At 53.3% G+C, this 19,293-nt stretch overlaps 2 protein-coding genes across 15 annotated transcripts in view; one reads left to right on the top strand and one right to left on the bottom strand.

Moving 5' to 3' along the window:
- Positions 1-8,967, top strand: part of LOC115867823 (coiled-coil domain-containing protein 107) — a 28,329-nt gene extending 19,362 nt beyond the window's left edge. For 4 of the 9 annotated variants that reach the window (XM_060300776.2, XM_060300777.2, XM_030884188.3 and 1 more), the window contains 11 exons: positions 3,404-3,712; positions 4,558-4,587; positions 4,841-5,011; positions 5,145-5,287; positions 5,369-5,461; positions 6,528-6,594; positions 7,437-7,594; positions 7,787-7,931; positions 8,062-8,088; positions 8,535-8,616; positions 8,748-8,948. In XM_060300776.2, coding sequence (XP_060156759.1) covers positions 3,404-3,712; positions 4,558-4,587; positions 4,841-5,011; positions 5,145-5,287; positions 5,369-5,461; positions 6,528-6,594; positions 7,437-7,594; positions 7,787-7,931; positions 8,062-8,088; positions 8,535-8,616; positions 8,748-8,814 — 1,292 coding nt within the window. In that variant the 3' untranslated portion in view covers positions 8,815-8,948. Of the gene's footprint in view, positions 1-2,142; positions 3,713-4,557; positions 4,588-4,840; positions 5,012-5,144; positions 5,288-5,368; positions 5,462-6,527; positions 6,595-7,436; positions 7,595-7,786; positions 7,932-8,061; positions 8,089-8,534 lie in introns of those variants that run through there. The other 5 variants (XM_060300778.2, XM_060300780.2, XM_070045728.1 and 2 more) reach the window with 5 other exon arrangements.
- A 955-nt stretch (positions 8,968-9,922) lies between these two features.
- On the bottom strand, positions 9,923-17,614 carry TPM2 (tropomyosin 2). 6 transcript variants are annotated; one of them, XR_009564294.2, is made up of 10 exons: positions 17,315-17,612; positions 16,752-16,877; positions 13,531-13,664; positions 13,315-13,432; positions 13,147-13,217; positions 12,612-12,687; positions 12,369-12,431; positions 12,141-12,210; positions 10,416-11,174; positions 9,931-10,060 (listed from the first exon to the last, which is right to left on the bottom strand). XR_009564294.2 is itself a non-coding variant. In XM_030884196.3 (9 exons), the coding sequence occupies exons 1-9, from the start codon at positions 17,426-17,428 to the stop codon at positions 9,978-9,980; spliced, it is 855 nt and encodes a 284-aa protein (XP_030740056.1). In that variant the 5' UTR covers positions 17,429-17,614; the 3' UTR covers positions 9,923-9,977. The 6 variants fall into 6 exon arrangements, 5 of the variants coding, with proteins under 5 accessions (XP_030740056.1, XP_030740059.1, XP_030740058.1 ...); XM_030884196.3 differs by lacking the exons at positions 10,416-11,174; positions 12,612-12,687 and adding an exon at positions 12,932-13,007 and having other exon boundaries at positions 9,923-10,060; positions 17,315-17,614; XM_030884199.3 differs by lacking the exon at positions 10,416-11,174 and having other exon boundaries at positions 9,923-10,060; positions 17,315-17,614.
- Positions 17,615-19,293: the final 1,679 nt, after the last annotated feature.

Below are 19,293 nucleotides of genomic sequence, written 5' to 3'. Positions count from 1 at the left end.
ACTAGATTAGTCGTTACCACATTCTGTCTTGTCCAGGCCCATCCAGTTTAGATATTACCATGTACTTTCCATGTGTCTGGGTCCAACCAAGGTTCTGACAACACAGCTGACCAAGACAATGAGCTGACCATCAGGAGTTCACACTGGATCAGATTGCCATGGATGGCTCTTAATTTAGCTCCAGAAATGGCAACCTAGATCGTTAGGCTGACTACCTCCTAAGAAGACTGCTTGTTCAGCCATACAAGTTTTGGCATACAGTATGACAGTCACTCTGACAAGGCAGACAGTTTGGGGTGCTGTAGAAATGTGATGTCCTGCTCCTGGAATAATTGCGGTTTGACACACACAGGCCATTGACAATGGGCTCCCTGAGGGCAGGGAAGGCATTTAGTTTGGTTTTTCTCAAGCCCTGTCTCGGTGATCTGCAGAGAGAAAAATGATCAATAATAAAGTAATACTGAACAAAAGACAGACTCAATCAATCAAATACTGGACCCTGCCCTTATGGACCTCAAGGCTATTGGAGCAGATATAATGTCATAAATCACCTTAATATGAATTGGATGCTAGACAAGGTTGTTAGTGAGGGCAAAGAACTGTGGTGGTTCAGAGGCACCAGAAATCTCTTCCTGTGGTGTAAAGTTGGTCAAGCAAGACCTCCTAGAAGAGATGGCCTTTGAGCTGAGTCTTTTTTTTTATTATTTAATTTTTATTTTATCTTAGAGTATAGTTGGGTTACAGTGTTGTGTTAGTTTCAGGTGTACAGCAAAGTGACTCAGTTATACATATACATATATCCATTCTTTTTCAGATTCTTTTCCCATATAGGGTATTACAGAATATTGAGTAGAGTTCCCTGTGCTATATAGTAGGTCCTTGTTGGTTATCTATTTTATATATAGTAGTGTGTATAGGTTAATCCCAAACTCCTAATTTACCCCTCCCCTCCACCTTCCCCTTTGTAACCATAAATTTGTTTTCTAGTCTGTGAGTCTGTTTCTGTTTTGTAAATAAGTTCATTTGTATCATGTGTTTTTAGATTCCACATATAAGTGATATCATATGATATTTGTCTTTCTCTGTCTGACTTACTTCACTTACTATGATAATCTCTAGGTCTATCCATGTTGCTGCAAATGGCATTATTTCATTCTTTTTTAATGGCTGAGTAACATTCCACTGTATATATGGACCACATCTTCTTTACCCATTCCTCTGTCGATGGACATTTAGGTTGCTTCCATGTCTTGGCTATTGTAAATAGTGCTGCAATGAACATTGGGGTGCATGTGTCTTTTCAAATTATGGTTTTCTCCAGATATATGCCCAGGAGTGGGATTGCTGGATCATATAGTAGTTCTACTTTTAGTTTTCTAAGGAACCTCCATACTGTTCTCCATAGTGGTTGTATGAACTGAGTTTTGAATAATAGAAGGGATTTAGACAGAGGAGATAGTAAAGCTGTTTAACATGTTAGTGGGTGCATTCGTGCACAACTACTGACCTACCAGAGTGGAAACTGGTTGGGGCATTCAAGTGGGGTCCTGGAGCCCCTGCTGTGTCAAGCATTACTTCTTTAGTGAGTTCATAAGGTCAGGACAGTCCCTAGGGAGGAGTGGGGTAGCAGGAGCACCCTGGAGTTAGGGACTAGTTACAAACCAGATTATAAATATTTCAATATATTTAATTACCTATACAACCATACTGGTGTCTGTACCTACTGAATGTTAGCCCCAGATAAGGATCTCCTGAGATGGCCTTACTCTCTTCTGGTTTGTTGAAGCCATAGGGGCCTTATTAGAATGTGAGCTGTAGAACAGCAGAGGCTGTTCTCCAGTTCAATGCTGCATCCCTAGGGTCTAGAACAGTGCCTGGAGGACTAGAGGAAGCTTACCAAATGTTAAGTGAATAGGCAGACTGGGAATCCCAGCCCATTGTTGGGGTCCTCTCACTATTCATCTCCTTGCACCCACTTTCCCCCTCCAATTCGTACTCCACACTACCCTTCAACATAACCTAGAATGAGATTTGGATTCTGTCATTCTTCTGCTCAAAGTATTTGGTGCCTCCCTTTTGCCCAGAATGCCATTTTCCCCATTTTTTTTTTTTTTTTTTTTTTTTTTTTGGTGGTACGCGGGCCTCTCACTGTCGTGGCACAGGCTCCGGACACGCAGGCTCAGCGGCCATGGCTCACGGGCCCAGCCGGATCGGGGCACGAACCCGTGTCCCCTGCATCGGCAGGCAGACTCTCAACCACTGTGCCACCAGGGAAGCCCCTCCCCCATTCTTTTTTAAACCAAGTGAACTGCTACTTCTTTAAGCCCTGATCAAATTTTGCCTACTTCTGTATTACTTTCTGAGGCAGAATTCATCTCTCTCCCCCAAATATTATGATGATTTTTGCCCTCACTCACAAGACAGCAAGCTCCTCGGGATAGGGACTGCGTCTTATTCATTTCCATACATCTAGTCTATTAGCCCAATGCCTGACATATGGTAGATGCTAAATAAATAGAAGAGTGAAAGGCATTCCCAGCAGTGAGAACTAAATGAACAAAGGTGGTCAAAGGTTTGGGTAAAAAATGAATAGTTTAATTTGGCTAGGGTATGAGGGAGAGTAGTAGGAGAAAAGATGGAAAAGTCTCTTTGGTAGTATTTTGAGGGGACTTGGAAGTCAACTAGAGGGAGAAGATGGGCAGATAGAAGATACTTTGGTAGAGTGTGGAAAGCCAATGGAGGTTTTTGAGCAAAGGTGTAATATGATGAATAATACATTTAGTTTAAACCTATCAGACTCTCTAATAAATATATACAGTTTTCCATTCATACTCAAATTCGCCTCCCACCTACTCATCCATCCACCCTCCCACCCCCAGACTCCCCCCACAGCTTGCCCTACCCCTTCACCTGCTCCCTGGCTGGGCCAGGGATGTATATATGGGCTGCTTCCCCTCTCAGCCAGAGGACGTGGGGTCCCCAGCTGCCTGGGACTGGGAAGCAGGCCAGGGTTAGCTGAGGTTGGCTGGCGAGCAGCCAGGCGGTGCCAGGGAGAACCTGTATAGTGCCAGGTGGTGCCTTGGGTTCCAAGCTGAGCCCATGACCCTGATAACCTTCTACCTGCGCACATACCTGCCGCTCACTCCACCCCATGCCCAACTTTGCTATCAGGGAGGGGGCACAGGGCCAGACAGACCTGCAGGGCTTTGGCTCCATCTCTACAAAAGGGCCTTCTGTGAGCCAGTCTGCTCCCCTCCAGGCTTGCTCCTCCCCCATCCAGCTCCTGTTTCTGATGCACGTACAGACCGTACACACCGTGTCCCAGGACACCCCACAGTCAGCCGCATGGCTCCCCTGTGCCCCAGCCCCTGGCTCCCTCTGTGGATCCCGGCCCCTTCCCCAGGCCCCGCTGTGCAGTTGCTGTTATTACTGCTCCTCCTGGTGCCTGCCCATCCCCAGAGCCTGCTCTGGATGCAGGGGGCTCCCACCACAGGAGGAGATTCATCTGGGGAAGACGATCCACTGCGTGAGGAGGACCTGCCCAGTGAAGAAGATATACCTGGAGAGGAGGACCCACCTGGAAAGTTGGATCCACCTGGAATGAAGACTGAAGCAGGAGAAGAGGATTCTCTGAAGATAGAGGATCTACCTACTGTTGAGACTCCCAGGGATACTCAAGGCCCCCAGAATAATGCCCACAGAGACAAAAAAGGTAAGTGGTCATCAGCTCTGCAAATCTAGGCTCCAGGAGGTTGATGCTTCCCCTCATTAAACCCCAACCCAGGTAGGGATTATTCAGGGAAGGAGAGGAGCCTGTACTCTGATGGTAGTTTTTCCCAACCCCAGGGGCTCCCATGCCACTAGCCCTTTACCCCCTTTCAGAGCTAGATGGGGAGACAAAAAGGGGCACAGATGGAGAGAGGTAAGCAGGAAGAGACGGGAAAGAAGAAAGGGGGAGGCTGGAGAGGAGAAAGATAGGAATGTGGAGAGAAAACAAAGGTGGAGAGAAGTAAGAGTATGAGGGGAGAGAAGAGGAAGGACAGGGGTGTACCAGAGGAAGAGCAGGAAGGGCTTGTAGAAATCACCTCATCTTCAGCCTACAGATGAGGAAACTGAGACCTAGGACTAAGGAAACAGCAGGTAGGAGAACCTGGTATCTTGACTCTCAAGCCAGGAACTTTGGAAAACGAGCTGGAGACCAGAAAGGGAACAGGATGAGTGGGGAGGAGGGATGAATAAGGGAGAAAAAGGTCTACTGATTTGGGCCTGGGAACTGAGGCCTCCACCCATTTTAGAGACCCTGAGACAGTGGTCGCAAACTGGTATCTCCGGGGCCAGCAGGATCTTTGTGTGGCCCGTCAAGCTGTGGCGTTTTACTTGGCTGCCATCTATAGTGCTTTACACCTGGCCTGCTTCAGGCATTTCTGTTACCTGCTATGCTTCTGTAAGACATCTGAATTTGTGAACCTCTGCTAGTGAAGGAGACCCACCTCCTTTTGGCCGCTGGGGAGGGACTGGGCTCAAAGATCAGCTTCTTCATTCTTCTTATTTATGCAGGGGATGACCACAGTCATTGGCGTTATGGAGGTGAGACACCCACCCCCTGCACAGACCCAATGTGGGCACTCAGCTCTGCTAGTGCCTGCACCCCCCGCCCTCTTCCCCCGCATCCGCGTCTGCCAGTCCCTGACACCACCCGCTGCCTCTCTCCCTCCACATCCCTTATTTCTATCTCCTGTCTGGATGCCTCCTGACTCGACCCCATCACTTTTTCTACTCAGCTTCCCTAAAAGTTCCTGATCTTGTCATCAAACTTCCTGTACATACTCTCCCACTCCAGGCGCTCCGCCATGGCCCCAGGTGTCCCCCGCCTGCGCTGGCCGTTTTCAGTCCCCGGTAGATATCCGTCCAGAACTCACCGCGTTTTGCCCAGCCCTGCGACCCCTGGAACTCCTTGGCTTTGAGCTCCCGCCACAACCAGAACTGCGCCTGCGCAACAATGGCCACACCGGTGAGGCGGTCTCGGGGCGGAGCCTCGGGGAAGGGGCGGAGGCTAGCTGGGGATGAGGGACTGTCCCTGGGAGTTAGGCTCGCGCTCTGCGGAGAGAGGGGCGGGCCCGGCTCACCTGCCTCTCACCACGCAGTGCAGCTGAGTCTGCCTCCCAGGCTGGAGATGGCCCTAGGTCCCGGGCAGGAGTACCGGGCCCTGCAGTTGCATCTGCACTGGGGGGCTGCGGGTCGCCCGGGCTCGGAGCACACGGTTGGCGGTCACCGTTTCCCTGCCGAGGTGAGCGCGCAGCTGTCCGCGGAGGGTCGAAGTGGGGCGCGGGGTAGGGGATCTCGCCCACTCCTACCGTGTCCTCTCCAGATCCATGTGGTTCACCTCAGCACTGCATTTGCCAAAGCTGACGAGGCCTTGGGGCGCCCGGGGGGCTTGGCCGTGCTGGCTGCCTTTCTGCAGGTACCAGCCCTGGACACCCCCACCCCTGCTTCCCCAGCCCTCGGGCTCAGAGTATCTTGCCCCAGAGACCCACCCCCACCCCGCACCTGGCTATCATCTTCATTTACTCATTAGTTCTTTCATTAACACCCACTGTGAGCTGGGCTCCAACAAAAGGTTCCGAAACTGTGGATCCTTGTCTCCCCACAGCCAGTGAGGGAGGCTGACAGGATAGACATATACACAGGACGCAGAGTCAACAAGGTAGTCAGGGAAGTCCTCACAGAGGAGGTGAAACTTGAAGCCTTCACTAGTGGGAAAGAAAAGGAGATATTCCATGCAGAGCGAACGGTACATGTAAAGACTCAGAATATGGCCCATTCGGGGAATGGCAGATGCAGTAGAATGGACATAAGGAAGAGTCATTTGTCTAATACTCTTATAACCCATAATTTCCCCTTTGCAAAATGCCATATTGTCTAGAGAAGCATTTAGTGACCTCTTTGGACCTGTACTGATCAGGAGTACATACACAATGATTAGAGGAGGCTAGTAGGTTGGAGGGATGGTGAGACACCTGTGGATGGTGAAACACCTGTTAGGCTCACTCCCTCCCTGACTCATGATCGCCAGCCTCACAGCGCAAAGCTCAGAGAAGCACCTTGGAAATAGCATGTCCTGGCTCCAAAACTCAAACACATGAATTATTAAGGTGAATGCAGAGCTAACATGAATACAAAGTTTATTGGGGTTTCCTGTGGTGGGGACATAGAATGGGTGTGGAGTTAATGATGAGTGAGATTGGAAAAGTAAGTAGAGCCCATCATTGAGAACCTTGTATCCTAGTAAAGTGACCCACCATCCTTCTCTTCCTCCAATTTGCCATTGAAAACTAGTCTGCCTAGTTACGTCAGTTTGCAAAGTAGGAGTATATAGACCTTGAATAATAATACATGAGATATTGTGTTCCCCCAGCGTTCTCAGAGCTGGGAACTGGGGGAGGACTATGGGAACCCACCTCACCTTCAGGCCTCCAGCCATAACCCTAAATACATGTATGAATCTATCTTGCATTATCATCTCCTAGGAAGGCCCCGAAGAAAACAGCGCCTACGAGCAGTTGCTGTCACATTTGGGAGAAATCGCTGAGGAAGGTCAGTTTGTTGGTTTGGCCACTACCCTTGATACCCTTGCTCATAAAGAACCGCCCTTGGGGAGCCTCAGGTCTGAGGATGCAGAAGGGCTCCCTCCCACACAGAGGGGTTGAAATGTGAACTGGCCTACTGTGACCTTGATAATAACTATGAAGCTGAACACAGGCAAACAGACAAAGGCAAACTGCTGGCTACAGGCTTTATGTTTAAAAACCAAACAGAAACTAAGACAAAAACCAAATAAGACCAAAAAAATAGTGTTTGGAACTTTCAGGGGTTGAGTCTGGTTGAGTCTAAAATTTTTCTGAGAGATGTCTATTACTCCTTCATAAGCATCAAATATTTTAAATTTGTTAATACTTTTGTTGGAAATCTTTCTTTCCTTCTCAGTCACTCTAGGTCATTTTAAACTTCACTTGCCCAACTGGACCTTAAGTTTTGCTAAACTAGAGAGAACTGTGTTTTTTGAGTTTTGTGTGTTTTTAAAGTTATAGGTATTTATTTACAAGTTATTCAACACATTTTCTCTTTTGATTTACTCTGGGCTTAAATCTGCATTCCAGCGTGTTATCACAGTGTGCAAACTAAGAGTGAAGACTCAGAGGGAGGGCCAGGGGAGGAATTCTCTCACTCTGTGCGCCCCAAAGCCTTTTACTACCTCCTGAGTCATGTCTTGCGCTGAGTTATGGGAAGGGACACACTCAGTGAAGAAGTGGTTTCTGGGAGTTGAGTCAGCTTGGCTTCTGGGAGATAAAAATGTATTCCTGTACCCCAAAGCTTTGTTGTGTGTATGGCCGGGGGGGTCAATCTATGTGGGACTCCAGCACAGGTCCTCTCCACAGACTCTGAGACTTGGGTCCCAGGACTGGATGTATCTGCACTGCTGCCCTCTGACCTCAGCCGCTACTTCCGATATGAGGGGTCTCTCACCACACCCCCCTGTGCCCAGGGAGTCATCTGGACTGTGTTCAACCAGACAGTAAAGCTGAGTGCTAAGCAGGTGGGGCTGGGGTGTGGTGGTGACATAGGGGATGAGGGGGAAAGGGTTGTAGGTGGAGGTGAGAAAGAGGAGGCATAAAGAGATGAAGTGGCCGTGTTGGGGATGAGGGAGACGTGGACAGTGGGTCCCTGAGGTGTGACCCTTTTGCTTCTGTGTCATGAGCCCACCCCCACTGTCTGCTGACCTCCCTAGCTCCATGCCCTCTCTGACTCCCTGTGGGGACCTGATGACTCTCGGCTACAGCTGAACTTCCGAGCTACACAGCCTTTGAATGGGCGAATAATTGAGGCCTCCTTCCCTGCTGGAGTGGACAGCAGCCCTGGGACCGTTGAGCCAGGTGCAGCTTTGTCTACTGATGCCATGCCCCCTGCCCCCAGCCACAGGTCCCTCATCCTCCCCATGTGTCCTCATTTGTCTGTCACTGGTGATCACCACCCCTGGCTCTAATGTCTCCTTTTTCTCCTCAGTCCACCTGAATTCCTGTCTCGCTGCTGGTGAGTCTGTGCCCCTCCTCTGGTTCCTGAGGCTGGGGGCATCCCTTGGCACCATCCAGCCTCAGGGGCTAGTCAGGACCACCACTGCTACCTCTCCATTTCTGCAGAGCACACTCCAACCCCAATAGGATAGCGTCAGATCAAGGCAGGGGGGTTCCCCTGTTGTCCCCAGTGCAAGAGTTGGTCAGAATGAAGCTCCAGAAATCTCCTTGCATCCTCCTTCCCAAACAACCTCTTTCGTTTTGTTTTTAGAGAGGAAAAAAGTGCTCATCTTACCCCTTCTTGTGTATCCACCCCCATCCCTTTGCTGGCCTCTGCTGGATTCGGAGATGCTGGGGGCAGCTGGAGAATTTGGGGCAGGGGTGGGGTTCAGGTGGAAGAGGCTCTGAGGGAACCTACAGACTCCTCTTCACTCCCTGAGGCAGTCTCTCTCCTCCTCCCTCCAGGAGACATCCTGGCCCTGGTTTTTGGCCTTCTCTTTGCGGTTACCAGCATCGCCTTCCTTGTGCAAATGAGAAGGCAGCAAAGGTATTTTACTAACCCTCTCCCTCAGGCCCAGCCCCTGCTGCCCAAGTGGAGTCCAGAACAGCTTCATGCAAATTGCATGCAAATGAGCTCATCCTCGGTGAGATTTCTGATTAGGGTTCCCTGTTGTGTAGACACCCAAGTGGGACCAAAGGAAGTGTCAGGTACCACCCGGCAGAGGTCACGGAGACTGTTGCTTAGAGGCCTGCAACTTGGAGAATGTGCAGAGAAGCCGGCCAGAGGAATCTGAGGGGGAGCTGGAGACTTTGTCCTGCCCATTACACTACTTCCTTTTAAGCCTCCAAAGATATATTTTTTAAATAAATATTTCTAATAAAGTCTGTGGAAGGCGTATCCTTGTTCCCCAAATCAACAGGATGGTGTGTTCATTTCCTATTGCTGCTGTAACAAATTACCACAGACAGTGGTAACGGAAATTTATCCTCTTAAGAGTTCTAGAGGTCAGATGTTCAAAATGAATCTTCTGGGCTAAAGTCAAGGTGTTGGCAGGGCTGGTTCCTTCTGGACACTCCTGAGGAGAGGATATTTTCTTGCCTTTTTCAGCTTCTAGAAGCCAAGCATTCCTTGGCTTGTGGCCCCTTCCTTGCATCACTCCAATCTCTTGCTTCCATTGTCACATCTCCTACAACTGCTTTTAACCTTCTTGCCACCCTCTTATAAGGACCCTTGCGATTATGTTGGGCCTACCCAGTTAACCTAGGATAACCTCCCCATCTCAAAATCCTTAGCTTAACTAAAGTCCCCTTCCCATGTAAGGTAACATTTCACAGGATTAGGGTATGGACATCTTTGGTGGGGGGACATGATTCTGCCTCATGTAGATGTTATCAGGAAGCAGGGAGAAATGACCGATATTGTTGGAATGACTGTGTGTGTGTGTGTGTGTGTGTGTGTGGACAAGCTCGGTCTTTAGGCTTAAAATCACACTGAGGCTTTTGGGTTTTCACCCTGCTCAAGTAAAACCTATGTAGCTTTGCAGTTTTGCCTTCCAGTCGTGCTGCCCGGCCCAGCCACTTGCTGGAATGGGGCAGTGCCGCTGAGAGCAGCTCCTTTGCTCTGTGGGGAGTAAGGGCCAGATGTTCCCCCAGCCCTGCCAGGCTTCTCTGCTTCACACAGCCTGTTCACAACCCCTCCTCAGTGAGCCCAGTGCCCCACCCCTCTGGCTCACTCAGGGGTCCTTCCAACTCCACTCTTCCCCTGGGGCATCCTCTCTACCTTCTCCACTTTGGAAAACCACCACCACCATCCCCAACACCCAAGAAAGGCTTAAAGGGCCCCGTGATACTGGTAACATCAGTTTTATTCAGTGGCAACTACAGCCTGGCTGGGGGCAGGGCCAGCCCTCACAGGTTGTTGAGCTCCAGCAGGGTCTGGTCGAGGGTCTGGTGGATCTCCACGTTCTCCTCCTTGGCACTGGCCAAGGTCTCTGTGGGGGGAAGCAACCCGTGAGGTTGGTGGGGAGAAACATGGGGAGGCATGGACAGGGGATGTGACAAATAGACACGGAGTGGGTTGGAGGCACAGGAAGACCCAAACATTCAGGGATCTGAGGACCCTGTGGGTGGGACAAATGGATGGACTGAACAAGTCAGACAGAGATGCCTCACTCAAGGCTCTGGGGCCGTGGAGGTGGGATGGGAAGGCCTGAGTCATAAACTAATTTACCCTCCTTCTTTAAAAGGTTGAAGAGAGTTGGAAGCAGGAGGAAAGACAAAGACTGAGCCAGGAAAGGGAGTGTCAGACAGACAGACAGACAGACAGACTTGAGGCAGAAAACAGACCTGCAGGGAAAGCCCCATGGTGCTGCCATCCAGTGTCTCTCCAAACTTCATCCCAGACCATTCACAACCTTCTCACCCCTCCCCTGCACCTCACCATTCCACTTCCCTTCCAGTCATTCTTTTAGATCCTGGAATCACAGCTTGAATGCTCCAAGGGCAGTGACATGCCTGGGTCTGTAGAAGGGCGTGTGTCTCAGAGGCACCAGAGGGCCCGTGGTTGACTGACGTGGTCATATGTGCCCACATGCAGCAGTGAGAGTCATGCAGAGAGGGTTCCGGTGTGGGCCACAGTGGTTTGTGGGTGAGATCAGTAGGGGAGGGGTGGGTCACAAGATCGGGGGTGCCCGTAGGAGCCAGGGTCTCAGCAGTGAACCAGTGCTCTGTGGGGGTGATGGAAGTGCTCTCTGGAGGGCAGGAAAACAGCATGGAGACCAAGTTGAGTTTATTAAGCAGCAGAGAGCGGGAGAGGCTGGCGGGTAGAGGGAGGAGTGGATGGATATAGAAGGATGAAGCAAATGTCAGGGTGGGCGGCAACTGTGACGGGGGCTCTCCTAGGCTGCGTCCAGCCTGGCTGTGCAATGTTGGCAATTTCTGCTCCTCCTGCTTGCCCCCCTCCCCATTACAGAGAATGGAAAGGAGAAGAGAGAAGGGGCCACGGGCTACACTGGTGAGAGGCTCAGAGGGAGGTGATGTCGTTGAGTGCGTTGTCCAGCTCCTCGCTGATGGCCTTGTACTTCATCTTCTGTGCATAGACTTCGTCTGGGGGGTCCAGGGGAGTGGGGCCAGGTGGGAGTATGGGGAGAGGGAATAGAGGGAAAGAGGAACAGAAGGAGAGAGGGTAATGGAAAGAGAGAACAAGAATCAGAGAGAGGTGGACGAAGATGGAGTGAGAGAGACAGGCCAGAGAACAGGCTGGACAGCTGTCAGGGCCCCCTCCTCCCCTCTCTTTACCCCTATGTCTTTTGCTCTTTTCTGTACCCCAAACTGGTGCTTCCCCCCAGGAGCTCCTGCCTCCCCCAGGGGCCTGGGGGCACAGTGCTTTGCATAAGCAGGAGTGCTTGCTTCAAGGGGAGGGCGCTCAAGCCACAAAGTTCTAAAGTCCTAAAGTTGGAGAGAAAACTGAGGCTTGCCTGAGAAGGCTGGAAGCAAGAGAAGAGGGAGTTATGAAAGTGAAGTGAAAAGGAAAGACAGCTTTAGGCACAACGTTGTCGGTAACAGTGAGAAGCAGCTACAGACTAGCAAATGCCTGGATGCTTGTTTTCACCAAATCTAGCTTCAAAAAGTATTTTCCATTAATGTTATCATGAAAACCTAGATAGTAAACCAAATAGCTCTCTATTTAATGAAGAAGGTGCTGCACTTGGACACAGAATTGTCTAGATCAGTGCTACGCAGAGTGTGGTGTGAGGACCAGCAGCATCTGCATTACCCGGGAGCTCGTTAGACACAGATTCAGCCCAAAGTCAGCAGTCGCTTCAGAGCAGCACCCAGGAATCTGTGTTTTAAAAACTCTGAGGGGATTTCCATGCTCACTCAAGCTCGAGAAGCACTGGAGTGGACAGGGCTACATCTACTTGGATGGGCACAGACCGCGAGAGTCTGTGGAGTCCTAGGTGGTCCAACCCTAATTTACCACTGGCAAGTATCATGGGCTGGGAAGATAAGTCATGGGGAATATGGACCTATTTTAAAAGGTTCAGGGGTACAGAGGAATATCCCTTTTACCTTCCAGGTCATCAATGGTTTTCTCCAACTTTGCCACCGACCTTTCGGCAAACTCTGCTCGGGTCTCAGCCTGGGCATAAAGGCAAGATGGGGAAAATGACAGGAGCTTAGGCCCTCCCAGACGCTATCAACTTTCTCTTCCGTCCCTGTCCCCAGATTCCCTGCCACAGGAGGTCTCTGGCGGGTACTGGGGGGCTTGAGGGGGATTTGGACTGGAAGGACTCTCACCTCCTTTAGCTTCTCCTCCAGCAGTTTGATCTCCTCTTCATATTTATCTTCTTTGGTGGAATACTTTTAGGGACAGACACATGCCATCAGTTCATCGCCTCCACAAGTCCTTCATTTCTCCACGGAGCCCCACAGGCTACTCCTGATTTTGTCTCCATCAAACATCCAGCCCTGCCCTGCCTGGGCCCATCGCCTCCCTCCCCTGAAGGACCCCATCCTCACTGGCCCTCTACCCCCCTCTACCTTGTCCGCTTGGGCTTCCAGGGATTTCAAGTTGTTGGTAACAATTTTCAGCTCCTCCTCTAGGTCCCCACATTTACTGCAGGGGGTGTGTGGCAGGGTGGGGTGTGAGGGCACAGTGGGGGAGACAGCGGAGATGGCACAGTGGGGGAGGGGTGGAGGAGAGAAGAGAAGAGCAAAGTTGTGAGAGTGACAGCAGGCAGAGTTTAGGAGCCCCAGGCCCTTCCCGGCCCCCAGCAGGTAAGGGAGAGCAGCCTGAGATGGAGGGGAAGGTGAGCCTAGAGAAGGTGCCATTGCCCAGAAAGGTCCAGAGAGGTGACTACCTCCTCCTCTGAGGCCGTCAGGGACTTGAGGGCCTGGTCCATGGTTCGCAGTTCCTCCTCCAGCTGCCTGGCTCGGCTGGGGGCAGCACGTAGGGGTCAGAGGCAGGACCCGTCCCTGTGATCCCACGTCTGGGAAACTGCCTCCCCACTGTGCAGAGTGCCCCAGAGCCATGGGCTCAAGCCGAGTTTCACTTGCCGCCCTGTGGTGTCCTCACCTCTCAGCCACCTCAGCTCTCTCTTCTGAGCGCTCCAGCTCTCCTTCCAGGATCACTAGCTTCCTGGCCACCTGTGGGGATGGGGAAGAGAGGAGGAGGAGATCCATGGTGAATGACTGGGGGTGTCTGGGACTCGGGAGTGAGAAGAAAGTGGGGCAGGGCTCTCACCTCCTCATATTTGCGGTCTGAATCCTCAGCGATGTGCTTGGCCTCCTTCAGCTGCATCTCCTGCAGCTCCATCTTTTCCTCATCCTTCATAGCTCGGTTTTCGATGACCTTCATTCCTCTGAGAGTCAGGGAGAGGAGTAGGGGTCGGGTTAGGACCAGCAGAGACAGGCTTCCAGCCCCCTCCCCGGCCCACCCTCTGAGGACCCCCCTGCCCACCTCTCACTCTCATCAGCTGCCTTCTCAGCCTCCTCCAGCTTTTGCAGGGCTGTAGCCAGGCGCTCCTGCGCCCGGTCCAACTCCTCCTCTACCAGCTGAATGCGGCGGTTCAGGGAGGCCACATCTGCCTCGGCCTGTGAGTCAAAGGTCAGAGGTCAGAGAGGCTTTGTCTGCCTTGAGGATCAGAGAGGCTTCAGAGGATGGTTAAGATTCTTGTCAGAACGAACCTAGGTTTCCTGACCTCCAGAATTTCAACCTATTTTTTTTTCCCCCAAACCAACCATCTTCTGTGCAGACTCTGTGCTCCAGCCCAAAACATGCCCTCCTGGACAAGCTCCACTCCCCTGCTACAGGGCCTCTTCTAGCACGGTGCATAATCTCCAATGGTTATCTGCACACAGATCCCTCCATCCCTCCTGAGAGCCCTCCAACTGCTGGGACCAGGTCTGAGGCAGCCCTGACGACTCCTCAGCAGAGCCTGGCCCAGGCAAGGGGTGGGGAAGAATCAGGCCAACCAGACTGCAGTGCTGCTGAAAACCGCCAATCACGGAATCAAACTCTGTGATGTCACTCGCTGCCAGGCAGACCCCTAGCGGGAGGCTCCGGAAGCAAGCCAGGCCTATTTAGGACACCCTAGGCTGTACCAAGGGTACTCCCTGCCAATGCCCGAGGCAAGTGAGGTCGGTGCGAGGGCAGTGTGAGTGGCAGATCAGCCACTGATCCTGCAGTACAGAGGCAAAATCATGGTGGTTTTGGAGAACGTGCACAGAAACAGACGATACCTTGAGAAAGAGAGGACAGAGCAAGAAGGGCCCCAATAAAGGAAAATGAGAGAAGTAGTGCAACTTGGTGTTAAGAGCGTCAGCTCTGAGTGACACTGTTGTCTTTGAGCTACTTGTGTGACCTTGGGTAACTTATTTAGTCTCTCTAAGCCTCAGTTTCCTCCTTTTTAAATTGGAGTTGACAATAGCAGTTCCTACTTTGTAGGCTGTTCTGAGATAATGCAGTGCTTCTAATACTGGATTAATAACAGGATCATCTGGGAGGTGTATAAAAAATACCAGGTTCTCTAGCTCCATGCTGGAGCCACTGAACTGAGATCTCCAGGGCAGGGGCTTGGAAATCTTTCCATCTTTTTTTTTTTGTGGCATGTGGGCCTCTCACTGCTGTGGCCTCTCCCGTTGCGGAGCACAGGCTCCGAACGCACAGGCTCAGCGGCCATGGCTCACGGGCCCAGCCGCTCCACGGCATGTGAGATCTTCCGGGACCGGGGCACGAACCTGTGCCCCCTGCATCGGCAGGCAGGCGGACTCTCAACCACTGCGCCACCAGGGAAGCCCTTTTTTTTTTTTTTTTTTTAAAGCTTCCAAGGGATTCTGATGATAAGCAATCTTGGGAAATAGTAAAATAATATGCAGAAAGCACTTGAATATGTGCCTGCAGAGTCCACACCCCATAAACGTTAGGTTATCCCTTGTCTCTCCCTCAAGGACAAAACACAGAAACCGCGAGATTTAGGATTGGAAAGGAGAAAGGACCAGTGTAGGGGAAGAAGAGAGTGACAGGGAAGAGATGGGTGGCAGCACTGGGGGTAGAGGGAGTAGAAAGCAGGTCCTGAGTGATAGTGTAGGACAGGGGAAACAACACCATATATAGAAAGTAGTTGCAGCTTATCCTCCAGGTGCTGAAGGCCACCTAGAGTGACAAGAGCCCATCCTGGGCACAGGGCCATATGACTCAATGTGGAAGGATTCTGGGACAGCACTGGGGTTGGTAAGAATGACTCTGGGGGACACTGGAGGTCTATTCTAGAGAGAGATGAGACTCTGCAAAAGGGAAATTCTTCATGGTAGTGGGGTGACATGACTCTGGAGAATCTGGGAAGTCCTGGGGCCCGCATCACAGGAATGACTTTTGCCATTTTCTGCTTCTCAAGTTCTTCCCAGTTACGGATGCTGCCCTCTAACTGTAGGACAGGCAGTGCTGTCCCCTCTGCACAAATGAGAAGCAAGAGAGAAAGGAGAAACTGAGGCACCGTGTAAGTTAAGTGCTGTGTTCAAGGTCACACAATAAGTTTGGGCACCGTTTCCTATCTTCTACTGGTGCTGCTGCCCTGCTTTCCCAGCTCTGTCCCTGTCTTCCCCTCCTCCCTCCAGCCCCCACCTAGCTCCTTGGGTTTCCAGTCCTTACTCCAGCTGCACTGGGCCTCAGTTATTTATAGAGTGTCAGATGCCCAGGGTCGTCTTCACTAGCAGCTGCAGGTCAGTTCCCTCCCAAGTGCCAGGGCTGGTGAAGAACCAAAACCGAAGGCTGGAGGTCAGAGAAACCAACCTTGGGGCTAGGGGGGGATGGGGAACAAGGATAATGGTCAATACGAACAGTAATGTCATCTCTGATCTCGGATGTTCAGACCGTACGTATGCGAATCCCCCCATCCACCCAACCGCAGGCTCATCTTAAACTTAAGCCTGGGTGGAAGGCAAACGGGGAGCATGAGGCAGAGAAAGTACCATGTCCAAAGTCTGATGGCCGTTCTCCTACCTCGTGGGGGGAGGGGTTGGGAATGGCAGGAGGTGGAGAAGTCTGGTTAGCGGGTGGGGGGTGAGCAGAGGAATCTCTGAGTGAGCAGAACTTGCCAAGGTGGCTGCCGTGGCGTTTGTGGCTCTGTCCCTCTGCCCCGTGGCCTGGCATGGTCTCAAGGCCAAGAGCTTAATGAGGGTAAGTGAGGGACTGACAGAACCTGAGCTGGCGTCCCAGTGCACAGCAGGGCCGCTGGAGCCAGAAGTCAAGGCCAGGGAATTTCCAATGGCCCCCCCGGGGGGTGTAGCTCAAGTCAGGGCCCCTCTTTGAACTCCTCTCCCCTCCCCCTGCCCCGCACCCCGAAAAGGTAGCTGCAAGCTCCTTTCCATGTTCAGCTGGGGGATTAGTTGAGATGGATGGTAAATTCTTGTACCACCCACCCCCGCGGTGACTCATTGCTTGGTCACTGTACACGCTAAGAGCTGGAACCAAACGAAATTACAACACTGTGTCCTCTGGGGGAAGTGGGAAGTGGTTTTGATTTACCCACTGTCTTGGATTATTTGTGCCAGCTTTTGCCCTAGCCTGGGTTCCTGCGAGGAAACAGTTTCTGTCCTGGTGCTGAAGATCCCCTCCATCCCCATGTCTGGGACCTCTCCCAGTGCACTAACTCTCCCACCATCCCCCAGGTCCACACTCACATCGGTGGCTTTCTTCTCAGCCTGCTCCAGTTTCTCCTGGGCATCCTTCACTGATTCGGAATACTTTTCCACCTCGTCTTCCGTCCCTTTCAGCTTCTTCTGGAGGGCCTGCTGCTCCTCCTCCAGCTGGGAGAGAAAAGCCTCAGTCAGCCAGGCCCAGGCCCAGGCAGGAGGCAGTGGTGCGTGCGAGGGGGTACTAAGAGATATGTAGCGGCTGTCAGGGAGGAAGAGGGATAGCAGAGGAGGGACAGTGCAGCCAGGGGTGTTGTAGGGACCTGGCGGGAGGGGAGAGAGAGCTTCCGACCCCAAGGAGCAAGGGCCATCATGGCTCTGCAAGGGCAGGAGTGGAAAGGGGGGGACCGGGGCTCCCCAGGCTATGGTGGATGAGATGAAGCGTGGCTCTGGCTAGGGCCCTGAGGGGTACCGTGAAGGCCCAGCAGCCCTCACACTGGACAGTAGAGAGCCTTGGACAGCAGGTCAGAGGCTGGGGGGCACCGGGCAGGGCCTACCCCACCCGCATTGTGGGGTGGCGGCAGGGGATGCACCGGGCCTGGGGCCCCCACCTGCTTGCAGCGGTCCTCAGCTTGCTTCTTGTCGGCCTCAGCCTGCTCAGCGCGGTCGATGGCATTCTCCTTGTCCAGCTTTAGCATCTGCATCTTCTTCTTGATGGCGTCCATGGTTGCGGTGGGAGACTGGCCGGCCGGCGGGCTGTGGGGTGGACCGGGCTGACTGGGCTGGCTGCGCGAAGTGGTTGCACGGGTGGCAGGCGAGGAGGACCAACCGGGACTGGGATGTCCCAGCCGCGCGGGCGCCTAAAAGGCGGGGAGGGACCGGGCGGAGCCGGGGGCCAGGACCCTCCCCCACCGCAGCCCAAACCTTGTAGGGGCAGAAGCGCCGCAGGGTCGGGGGGCGCGGCCACCCCCTGCGCCCACCCCCTCGGGGCTCCGCCTCTCCCCCCTCCCTTTCCCCACCAACCCCCCCCTCCCACGGCCGTCTGAAGGGAAAGTAGATGGAGAGTCTGTCGAAAGAAAACACCGTAGCGTTGCAGAGGGGAGGGGACCCTGGGGCTGGGGGCTCCGCGCTTCTTCTGAGTGACAGCCCAGCCCAGTGGCAGCTGCGGCTGGGGGCCCTGGGGCTATTTCGGGGTTTGAGCTCACGGCAGCTGCCCGGGCGCAAGGACCGGAGTGTCCCCCCCATCAGCTGCAGCAGCCGCTGCACTTAATTTAGAAGTTTCCTGTAAATCCCCTCGGATTAAATGTCTCTTGGAAGGCGGGGCTCCTCCGCCTTTCGAGTGCCTCAGTTTACCCTGAGTCCCAGACTCTGGGTTTGCGTTACCGACGTGGCAGTGATAGCGGAGAGTCTCTCCAGGGACTTGGGGAAACTGAGTCAGGAGGGGAGCCCAGAGACCCAGTCGCAGTGCGGGGCGAGGCCCGGCTGGCTGCCCCCGAGGGCGGGCCTGACCTCTCTTCCCCCTTCCAGCCCCTTCCAGCCCCTGCCTCTGGAGCCAGGGCCCCTCCTCCATGGTCGCCGGGACTCAGAACCCAGCTCCGTGCCCCGCCTGCCCCACCCCCACGTGCCCCGCATATTTTCCACGCGGCTTCTGCCGGGCAGGACGCGGCGCGCTCCCCTCCCCCGTCTCCATCCCCTCCCGGGACGCGTCCCTCTGCGTCCCTTCCTTGCCCCGCTCCGGGCTCCACCGGCCCCACCGCCCCTCCACTCACCCCCACCCACCCCCGCTCTCGCCTAACCTCCCCGTGCGCCCTCCCTTCTCCCCTTCTCCCGGCGGACTCTCCTCTCTTCCCTTGTGAGCCAGCTTTACGCTGAAATTTCTTTTCTGCCCTTTTTTGGGATATTTCCCGTGGGGAGGCGGAGCCGGGCTGGGGCGAGGAAGGCAGGGGCGAGGGTAAGAGTTACTGAGCTGCTGGGCGTCAGGAGCTGGGGGTGCGGTGTCCTCTCGGACCGAGGCCACCAGAAAGAGCTCCGGGAGCTGGGGCCTAGGGTCGGGAAATCAGAGGCACGGGCGCCAGGCTGTTTTCGTTTTTCTCGGGGTGGGGTGGGGGGAGAGGAAGTGGAGAGCTGCCTTGGAAGGGGGGAAAGGGGAGACCAGGCGGAGGAAGCCTTGCTCCCCAGGGGCAGAGGGGCGGGACGCCTGGCTTTTGCTGGCGGGTCGGGAACTGTGGGAACCATGGGTCCCGGGCCCCGGGTGAGATGGGGGCGGGGAGGGAGGGGGCTCTGAAATGTATTTAGATCTGCTTAGGCGACTGCTGCTACACACGGAACAAAACTGATCTCGCGGTGTTCACTCCGTCTCCTTGTTTCCCCAAACTCGTGAAAGTCGCTTCCATCCACCCTGTAGCCAGTGCCAGACCCCTGGCTGGTAATCAAGTGCTCCCGTCCCTCACTTCCCACATCCACTTAATCCTGTAGGTTCTACTTCCTACAAATGAGGTTCCTCCTCTGAAGTCTCTGGGGTTGCCTTGGGCAGCTCCTTATATTACCTCCTGCCTGGGTCTGTTGTGGTCTTACTCCTGGTTCCCCAGCT

The sequence above is a fragment of the Globicephala melas genome, chromosome 6 (assembly GCF_963455315.2).
Source record: "Globicephala melas chromosome 6, mGloMel1.2, whole genome shotgun sequence".
In the NCBI taxonomy this organism is placed as follows: Eukaryota; Metazoa; Chordata; class Mammalia; order Artiodactyla; family Delphinidae; genus Globicephala; species Globicephala melas.
Note: the sequence above shows the minus strand (reverse complement) of the source record. Positions and strands in the feature narration are given on the sequence as shown.